Source organism: Pinus tabuliformis, chromosome J (genome assembly GCF_031772625.1).
Source record: "Pinus tabuliformis cultivar Carrire ecotype Pingquan chromosome J, CPIR1, whole genome shotgun sequence".
NCBI lineage: Eukaryota > Viridiplantae > Streptophyta > Pinopsida > Pinales > Pinaceae > Pinus > Pinus tabuliformis.
The window spans coordinates 1,255,971,969-1,255,982,905 of record NC_142295.1 but is presented as its reverse complement, the minus strand read 5'-3'; the positions used below and the strand labels follow the sequence as shown (position 1 = coordinate 1,255,982,905).

At 34.0% G+C, this 10,937-nt stretch overlaps 1 protein-coding gene across 1 annotated transcript; it reads right to left on the bottom strand.

Annotated features, from left to right (window-relative positions):
- Nucleotides 1-4,446: 4,446 nt before the first annotated feature.
- LOC149231777 (very-long-chain aldehyde decarbonylase CER1-like) lies at nucleotides 4,447-9,725 on the bottom strand. The gene is made up of 11 exons (XM_089379280.1): nucleotides 9,526-9,725; nucleotides 9,216-9,436; nucleotides 8,652-8,884; nucleotides 8,327-8,546; nucleotides 8,055-8,176; nucleotides 7,624-7,877; nucleotides 6,253-6,360; nucleotides 5,947-6,159; nucleotides 5,731-5,841; nucleotides 5,060-5,233; nucleotides 4,447-4,953 (listed from the first exon to the last, which is right to left on the bottom strand). Exons 1-11 carry the CDS (start codon nucleotides 9,583-9,585, stop codon nucleotides 4,777-4,779), a joined length of 1,893 nt encoding a protein of 630 aa, XP_089235406.1. The 5' UTR covers nucleotides 9,586-9,725; the 3' UTR covers nucleotides 4,447-4,776.
- Between the last annotated feature and the right edge of the window lie 1,212 nt (nucleotides 9,726-10,937).

The window sequence follows — 10,937 nt, the reverse complement described above, 5'->3', positions numbered from 1 at the left end:
CATTCCTTAATGGTTTTTTTGCACTGTGAAATTCATTATTGGTTATGTTGCATTAAAGTTTCGTTGAGTATGCTTGGCCATGGTTGAATACTGATAATAATATTTTATAATTGTTAACTAAAATAAACTATATAGACATGATTTTGCAATGGTTGACTATTTCTCACAACGTTTGACTATGGTCAACTACAACTAACCTAATAAAAGATGATCAATTATGTTTAATGATCGTCAAATATATAATCAACCATATATGTTAATTGAAATTAAATATGGTACCAATATTCAGTAAGGAGTATGTCACATTGTTGCATTAAAAGTCCAACCATGTTATTAATGTGCTAATATATGCCTATCAATATTCATTAAGGTTTATATCAAGTTGGTGCATTCCTCATGGGTTTTTTTGTATTGCAACATTCCATAATGGTTATGTCATACTGGCACATTCATCTTCATAGCATTATGTCAAATCACTACAACCCTCAATGGTTGCATGGCATTGCAATGTTCATAAGGGTTACACTAGATTGTGACATTTATCATTGGTTATGTCAAACTACAACACTTATCTTATAGCTAACTTTATATTAAACTATCACATTCATTAATGGTTATGTTGCATTGTGATGTTCATCAAGGGTTATGTCACATTGAGTTTAGTTAAATTTTTTTGGTTATGGCTGACTATATATGATAACTATTGATTATTGTTAACTATTGTAGACAATGTAGTGTTAAGGTCCTAACCTCCTTAACCCATTAAGTAGATAGATATGTTAACAAGGAGGAAATCTTTAGTAAATAAGCATAATGTAGTAGTGTGGAAGTTTTTTTATAAGAAGTTTTGCTAGCAGGTTTCACCTAATAGAAAGTTCCTTCTCTATAATGTTCCTAGGAGGTACAAAATTGCATATAAAGAAGTATACGAAATGTGGTGAGATGTCCTATGCAATTTGTAATAATATATTTGCTTGATTAGAGGTTGCCCCCTTGAAGAAGCAAGTGAACCTTGCTTCCATTGATAAAGGTACACCATTTGTGGTATTCTAATTATTTATTTGGCTATTATAGTTTAAATATATCTCAATTCCCATTATTTACATTCTACATCTTTCAACTCACTAGTAAATAATACCACAAGTAGTGTTAGAACACTTTCTTGACCACATATTCGAGAGCAATTTTTTAAGCTTGAGATGTGATTCATTGTCTGTAATTAACATAGTGATATATCATTCAATGGATAAAACAATGTTATGGAAAACATACATACATGAAATACAATAGTTTTCACTTTCATGGAGACCTTGTAACCCCTAATAGCACCCCATTTGAATAGTACCACATTAGGTAATACCTCTATAGGGAATTTTACTTCCATATGCCCATGGTTATATTGGAAGTCACCTAGGTTTCCAGAAACTAAATTTAGATACACTAATCAATTGTCTTGATACTGTAGTTGTACCAAGAAGAATAGTTAAAAAGATTACTCTTTAGTATCTAAGCAATCACGCAGTATGTCTAAGGTTATGGTTCATCCTCCCTATTTAGATACCTAATAAAATTAATTGAGTGCAACTATTGTATCCGACATGTATATTAAGGAGCTATAACATCTCATGAAGGTCATTAAGCATTCTTGGTAATTCCCTTTGGCCTTTGAAATACACCTCTCACATGCCAAAGTCTCATGAGCTACCTATTTTAACATTTTCTACATCATTTTGTCGTTGTATGTTTTGAGGAAATTCTAATCTACATTAAAACTTAGCATTCCCATATCACCATTGTGGATCAAGTCTTACAAATACTTTATAATCATAAACTCTTTCTCAATAGGTTTGAGTCTACCTTTATTATATTTGATGTAGAATATTTGGGTCATATTGTTAGTAATGATGATGTACACATAAACCCAAAGAAAATTGTAGCATGAGGGATTGTTCACATCCTAAGGCACTTACAAGTTTACAAATTTGTCTTGGCCTTATTAGTTAATAGAGAAATCTCAACAAGACATACGGGAATATATATTTACTCTCCTAATTGTCTTGATTTAAAAAAAAAAAAAAACATTTCTAGTAGGATTGAAGTTGTAGATTAGGCTTTGCGAGATTTAAAGATTGTTATATGTACAATTCTTGTACTTACTCTACTTAACTTAACTAAGACTTCTCTTTTGCGATATGATGTATTAGGTAAAGACATCGAAGAAATATCCATGCAAGAGGGAAGGCCAATAAGCTTTACAAACAAACTGCCCTATGAGAGGTACTTGAGAAAAATCACTTATGAAAAGAAATGATGGAAATAGTTAAAAAGATTACTCTTTAGTATCTAAGCAATCATGCAGTATGTCTAAGGTTATGGTTGATCCTCCCTATTTAGATACCTAATAAAATTAATTGAGTGCAACTATTGTATCTGACATGTATATTAAGGAGCTATAACATCTCATGAAGGTCATTAAGCATTCTTGGTAATTCCCTTTGGCCTTTGAAATACACCTCTCACATGCCAAAGTCTCATGAGCTACCTATTTTAACATTTTCTACATCATTTTGTCATTGTATGTTTTGAGGAAATTATAATCTACATTAAAACTTAGCATTCCCATATCACCATTGTGGATCAAGTCTTACAAATACTTTATAATCATAAACTCTTTCTCAAGAAGTTTGAGTCTACCTTTATTATATTTGATGTAGAATATTTGGGTCATATTGTTAGTAATGATGGTGTACACATAAACCCAAAGAAAATTGTAGCATGAGGGATTGTTCACATCCTAAGACACTTACAAGTTTACAAATTTTTCTTGGCCTTATTAGTTAATAGAGAAATCTCAACAAGACATAAGGGAATATATATTTACTCTCCTAATTGTCTTGATTTAAAAAAAAAAACCATTTCTAGTAGGACTGAAGTTGTAGATTAGGCTTTGAGAGATTTAAAGATTGTTATGTGTACAATTCTGGTACTTACTCTACTTAACTTAACTAAGACTTCTTTTTTGGGATATGATGTATTAGGTAAAGACATCGAAGAAATATCCATGCAAAAGTGAAGGCCAATAAGCTTTACAAACAAACTGCCTTATGAGAGGTACTTGAGAAAAATCACTTATGAAAATAAATGATGGGTGTCTTGCATGCTATGGATATCCAATGTCCATAACTACTTGGGTAATTTTTCTAGATCAAAATTAATCACTGTAGCCTTAAATACTTCTTAGAGAAAATGGTTTCATCCACAAAGCAATAGAGATGGATCACCAATATCCAAAGATAATTTATAAGAAGGTTAGGGAGAATGTTGTAATAGATGATTTCTCTTGAAAATATGATAAGGAATAGTCCCTATTTTCACTATCCTTGATTATAGCAAGAATTAGATCCACAAGGAATGGTTCGTTGATACAAAGATTACCCAACCAATCTAATAACTTTAAATGGCACTCCATGCATCTTATGGGTACACTTGACACAATAAAGAGATTCTCTCTAAAGGGTGATTGCATTTGAGTAGACTTCCACCTTTAAATCAACAATGTTATCTAAACACCATTAATCTCCAATAGTAAGTCATGTTTTTCATAAACATATGAACCATATCAAACATTCATTTTGTTTTTGGAAGGAATGGAGAAGAATATCTACACTTTTGTGGCCAAATGTGACTTTTCCACTACATTAGGGAGAAATAGTGAAAACTCTAGGCAAACTATAATCTTTAGTTATTCCATAGTGTAAGGATACCCAAATCTAGAAATAAATATGTCATCATCGTTGTAGTTTATCATTGTTTCAAATATGTTATTTTTGTACTCTAAAACAACCCTTTAAAGCTTTCACACTCACTTAAGTATTCACAAATAATATCTTTAAATTCCATGGTATGTCAACATCTCTTATAGTGAATCACGAATACACTTTTACTAACAATCTACATCAATAATTTTTTAGGATTTAGGGCAATCAATTGCATCTTAAAATATTTTTGCCTCAAATTGTTTTTGTCTTAAATTTAAATTTTTGTCTTAAAATAATCTTAAACTGTTTTTTGGTTAAATATAAAGTTTCGTCTTAAAATATTTTTGTCTCAAACTCTTTTGTCTTAAATTTTATATTTAAGACAATTTGATATTAAATTTTAATGTAAAATAACTAAAATAAAAAGTGACTTTTTAAGACAAGAAAATTTGTCTTAAAAAAATGTCTTAAAAGTGCCCTTGGTTAATCATAGTTAACCATCGTCAACCATGACTAATCATGATTGACCATGATTGATTTTCATATAGAGACAATCATTGTCATAATGGGACATTCAACCATGGTTAACCATGATTGATCATTGATAACCATATGTTATTTTATTCATGATAATATAAAAAAAAAAAAATTGATAAAAATTTATCATTATATAACTTTAAGAAATTCATAGTGTGAAAATTAAAATTATATAAAAAACAAAATGGCATATAATAAAAATATTTTACCTATACCAAATCTGCATGTCTTTTAACATATTGCCATTAATCAAATGAAAGTTTACCCCTCACCCCTATTCTTTTCAAATTGACATCAGGCTAATACTTACTATTGACAGTAGAGTCATTAAAACTACCTATATAATTGACTGACTACCTATTTAACTGACTGAAATTGTAGTACCAGCAATAAAAACTACTATTTTCTTTAAAACCAGTCTGAAGCCTCAATATCTCAGAAGTGAGGAATTTATTCGGACTCTCCATCTACGTAAACATCATTAATTTGCTTTGATCGAATTGAAAGGATGAAAGCCATGTTTGATGGCAGCTTCCCATACTCGAGTAACGGTGTCGCTGTCAATGACATCATCACATTCATGATGATTCCAATCTTCTAGTGCATGCACAATTCCTCCAACTCGCCATGCGCTGAGCACTCTTCTAGGCAACCCGTTCTTTCGTTTCGTTTTCCATCAGACAAAATCACGGAATCACCGTCAAACATTTCGCATAAAATAATACGAGTGCGCACACATAACTTTTACAAAATACAAAGCTTACCTCACAGGCATGCAGATTCTCAAGATTTTTGGGCACACTCATTGAAGGAACGGTCTCGTAAGTGCAGTCGTCACGAACATTCGGTATTGGAAAGGGAAGAAGCGGAATAAAACGAGTGCCCTCGGGTGCCTTCATCTGATCATCTCGACTAAGCCATCTGCCTACAATCCATATCTGTACCATATTCGACTTTTCATCAAATATCTATTTACAATCCATATCTGTACCATATTCGACTTTTCATCAAATATCTATTTTAAATGATCACTTTCAGCTTTTATGAAAAATTTAAAATACTTAAACAATCCCTTCATAGTGCAACAATTTTTAGGAGTAACTAAGGAATTGAAACTGAGCCAAAGCTCTGGTACCATATAAAAGTTTCTCACACTATGTATACCAATATCACCAAAATCCTAAAGGTACCGATGACAATTTATAATCTACCTAATTGATTTCAAAAAATTCTGCGGTTAGTCAAACCCAACAATGCATGGGACCTCTATGTGAATAAACATCCTCTAACCCCATTACAGCGTGCTTCAAATGATGATATGAATTACGACAAACTTCTAACCATGATATGAATTAATCAAAACAATTTCGCTAGGAAAAATCTTTGGATCACACCTCTGCAACATTACAAACGACTAGGAAATGCATAGAACGACCTTGCAGGTAATGCATGACTGGTAGCTTGCGACGTGGAAGAGATTATGTCTAAATTCCCGAGGGACTTTCATCTTTGATTTCTCGATTTGTTCTTCTGAGTCCACCAGAAGCTGCCGGCCATGAAAACTAAATTGTCAGTGAATAAAAGTGGAAGGCAAAGTGGAGCTGTGTAAACCTAAATAAATCGCTGATTTATGTGGGACAGATATGCAAACCTGGACCCTAACCCCACGCTCACATAGCACTTTTGCTATACCCCATTCCAACTTGCATGCTCCCCCAGAAATAATAAGCACCTCGGACGTTTCCTTCTCTGGAATTGAATTCAAAATAAAAGCCGCTGCCAAAGTACTACCATCAACAATTCGAATTCTGAGATTCTCGTGTTGCTTGACGAACTGTTTTCCACTTCGGTTCAAGTCTTCATTCTGGGCATAATCAATAGAAAAAATATAAACCGGTTCTGTTTCAGCCAAATGGAAGAAAAATGGAAGACTAATGACGGATGAATTGATCAATACCTTGTTGAGAAGGCCCAGACTTATAACTTTCGCTCCCTTCTTCTCCGCGTCCAATATGGAATCTTCAATGAGCTGGTTAATCCTTGCTTTCTCAGAAGGTAGAAAATACTGCAAGATGTAAATAATCTATTATGAGCACCTCACAACATATATATAAATATTCATAGGACCATAACCCATAACAGCAAAATTAGAAAGAAAGAAGGCTGCAAATAAATGTCTCAATACAGAATTAGTCAAAAATAGAAATATCAATGAGATTGTATAAGAAGATTATAAATACCAAGAAAAAGCACGGCATCTTATCTGCTCCTCATATAACCCAAAGTAAACTGTTATATGGCAAGTTATATAATAAACACTTTGTAATTATGTCCTCCCCTAACATAGATTACCATATATGAATGTTGTACTGATACCATATATCTTTGCATTATAGAACAATATGTTGTAGTGATACCATATATCTTTGCATCGATAGAACACTATTCTTTGCATAATGCTAGTTCTTGGCACAATCATATTGTTTGTTAGGTATTTTGGAGTATACGTCATGTGCTCTAAACATCTTTGTAACTTGATCAAGAATAATTCCTCTGTTCGTTTCCTTCCCGCTGCAGCAATGATGCCAGCTTCATGAGCCTTTTCTAAATTCTGAGCAATCAATTCTTTAAGAGATCAAAATAACTCTACGGGCTCCCCTCAGCCACGCCAATGCACAATAAGTTTAACACAAAACTTCAATGATCTTCTTCACCATACCAGACTCCAATACAACACTGGTCAACCTTAGCACCCAGACTCTGCGCCAAGGAGATCGCTCACCAAACATCATCATTCTAGAATCCCATGCCCTAGCTGTATTACTAACTCAGAAATTATAGTAAACTAAATTATTGAAAGAATTGGAAGATGAGTTGCACTAACAAAGCTCATAAAAACAGTGCTATACTCCCACTAAGAATATAGGATTACAATCTAATTAAATAGAATCCAAAGAATATAAAATCTTAAAACTAACAAATATTAATTAGAACAATTAATGCAAACACAACTTCAAGAACACATAACAAATTCTATATAAAATCTTAAAACTAACAAATATTAATTAGAACAATTAATGCAAACACAACTTCAAGAACACACAACAAATTCTAGTAATAAAAGATTTTAGATTTCTAATTAATAATATATTAATACGATCAATTTATATTATATATTAATATATATTTAATATCTTTTATACCAAACTGAAAATGCATTTAAATTGATATAGCTCCTCTATACATAATCACGCCATAATGATTATAAACTTCTTAAAATGCCAAAAAAACAAATGAATTATTAAACCTAAATATGAGCATGTATCACCTGAAAAGTGTATCGTGGAATCACCCATGTCTGCATATGCAATCGATCTAGCCGATTCTTTTCGGAGGTGAATGTTCTTCCAAAAGTCGATAAGACCAGCATGACTGCGTTGCTTATAGGCCACAACATCCTTATATACCATTTGGAAGAGTATGGCTTTGCCGCAAATGAGGCAAAACCGAAACGCAAATGAAAAACCGACAGCAGGTTTGTTAAATGCGTTAGGTATATGAAATCAACGCTCTCTTTGCGCCCTGTTTGAAATTAAATCAGTTGGTCATAAAAGATGAATTCCAGTTTTTTTTTTTTTGGTACCATTTACGCTGTGTGACAGATAAATATTGAGCTATTCAACCCTTGTCTTTCAGAGATAAATATTGAGCTATTCAACCCTTGTCTTTCCGTTGACACTGTGTGACAGAGAAATTTACCTTCACTTGCAGCCTCGTAGAGAGTATCCGAAGATTTGTCGACTGTTCCGTAAAGATAGTCGTAAATTGGCATGAAGAGACTGAAGTTGGTATGCACTTGAGAATGATGAAGAGAATGAAATCTGCAAAAGCATTTTTCATTTTAGAATCGAAAGGGAAAAAGGAAAGTGAAGTGGCAGCTACTCAGCCAGCTCTCGAGAAATTTCAAAGACATACTGGACAACCAGCCATCCTTTTTGTATTAGTATATACATAGCCCGTGAATTACTTACGAGGGTGTGTACATGAAGTATTTGAGAAAGGGGAAAATCTTAAATGCAAACTGGGGGAGAAACTCGAAGTTGCAGTGCCCCATATTGTTCATTAAATCGAACCATAAATGGTAGCCAAACAGAACACCAATGGAATTAGTATTGGTGATAGCTAGAGGTAGTTCAGCCATGGAAAAGATCGCTGCATACAAAATATGTTCTGCAAATGGATGCACCACAGCTGAACAGAAACGAAATAACATTTTAAGTATGAAATGTCAAGATAACGCAGGGTGAATACAACGTAATGAATGACTTGCTAAGAGAATATGGGCGCTTTTCTTACATGTAATTGGTTCCGTCACAAAAGAAGAGTGGTGATGCGAATGGTACCGGCTATACAGAAAATGATGATGCAGAGCTCTATGTGCCCAGTAATAGGTGAATTCGACAGGCCCGACGTGAGCCAAACCTGTCACAATAAGACCTTTCGTATTCCACAGAGGAAGATTCGAAGCTCCTGGAATGACGGCATGAGCGAGGAAAAGCAACACAGCATAGAAAATAATATAATCGTCCCTGAAACACGGTGTCCAATTATTTGAGTGACGAAAATTTTTGAGTATTTGTGGAGAGTTTATAATTCAAATTTGTTATAACATATTTTTGGAAAATTTTTGTCCAATTAGAACTGAAAATATGTCCCTAAAAAGTTAAAACTATGGATTGAGGATTTCTCGTAATATTCCGGAATTCTAAGGACATGAACCAGGTCAATCCTGTCCTTATCTTTCAATTTTGATCTCAATCATATTCTTAAAATTCCAAAATATGCCAGAAATCCAAAACATAGAACAGATGAACCATAATATATACTAGAAAGACCATAAAACACCTGGGATGAACATACCAGGTTCCCTCTCGATCAACCTGCTCAAACTCGATACTTTTGGATTGAATCTGGCGCTTGCTTATTGCATTCTGATAACGAGAAATGCTTATCCATAGCTGGTTATGAAGGTATCGAACAGCGATAAAGATAAGAAGAATGAGGCTGAAATTATCTGCCTCTTGCCCTCCTAGTAAATTGGTATGAATAGCTTTGATCACCAATGGTAGCAGGAGGAGGTACTTCAGGCCAAAAAAACATCCAATTCCATATGATCAGTCGAAAACCATAAGTTTTTGAATTAAGCTATGGATGCAGTCGATAAACTTACCTTGAAGTTGCCAAGTTTTGCCCATGGCCATGGCGTAAGAGGCCCCGGCTTGGATGCCATCTTGTTGGAAATTTGAAGCAAGGACTAGGGATGTATACTTTCTTGAAGATAAACAAAGTATTAGCAAACGCCTAGCTATCAGAAGGCTTGCATGGAGAGAATATTATTCTTGGAGTTTATCCTTCACCATGGATGCGCACTTGGTAGAGAAGCCGTGGGGCTCTTATACGGCGAGCCATATATCCTATGATATAGGGTATTGAATGCCTTGACAGTGACCGTGACAGCGGAGGATTCTGACATTTGCTTTCACCGTAAACCCGTGTACATAATTTCTCCGGCAAACACACTTTCCGGTTAACGGTTGCGGAAATGGGTTGACGCATCATCCATGGCTTATGCGGATGCCAGATGATCCCCATGGGCATGATGGCCAATAAATAATAGTCATACAGTACGTAATCCAGTCTGGCGAAATTAATGTTGAAAACCCATTTCAAGTGAATTCAAATTTGAATTTCGAAAGGCGCTATTTTATTTATTCCAATATCTGGTGCTTTTAATTAATTAAGCTTTTATCGCAGCTTGGCCCTTTTCATTTTTTGTGATAACCTCCCGTAGGCTGCGTCTTGCAAGTTTTCCATGGATTACGTTAGAAAATATATCGATGCAGAAACTAGATGGCCGACTTTCTTTCAACGATGTGGAGGCTACTATTATTATCAATGTGGTGGCTACACGTTCTAGAAAAGGTCATAGGGCATTTATATGCTGATGGCGTTCTAGGAAAGGTACAGCTGTTTCTCCCTATGATATAGACACCAATGTATTCTGTAGCTTTACTCCTCGAGGTAGACTTTACAGTGCAACAAACTTTTGTACGTAGCATCTTTAGTGAGAGTTCTTTACCTAATTTCTTTAATGGTGCATCTGTTTCTTTCCAAGGTACTGTGACGAGTGACGCGTTTCGAAGCTTGTAGATCAAATCTCATGAAAGTTTTTACGATCATATCATAGAAAAGATTTTGTAAGTTAAATTTATTAATGTGTCCGTATAGTTCAAAGCTGTTTTCAAAGGTTTTAGGTGGCTTTTCATTTCTCGCTTTTAATCGTGGACATAGGGTTAACAGTGCGACCTTTCCGAGGGTGTCGGGATGTGCGTGGCCTTTTTATTTGATAAATGTTGTTATCCGAGTTTATCCAAGTTTTTGTTTAGCTAATTTCGCCGATTTCAGGTACTTCTGATTTTTTCTGGTGAAGTAATCAAGTCATCTTTACATTTACACATATATTTCAAAACATTAAAAAATTACATTTTTATTAAAAATTATTATTAAATTAATCAAACGAAAAATCAAAATTATTTAATTATTTAATATAATTATTTGGCATCTGGCATCGATTTATAATAA

Coding starts and splice junctions, on each gene's coding strand:
- LOC149231777 (XM_089379280.1), bottom strand. CDS start 9,585: ATGGCATCCAAGCCGGGGCCTCTTACGCCATGGCCATGGGCAAAACTT. Junction 9,437..9,525: donor CAAAACTTGGCAACTTCAAG/GTAAGTTTATCG, acceptor TTTGGCCTGAAG/TACCTCCTCCTGCTACCATT. Junction 8,177..8,326: donor TACTTCATGTACACACCCTC/GTAAGTAATTCA, acceptor ATGCTTTTGCAG/ATTTCATTCTCTTCATCATT.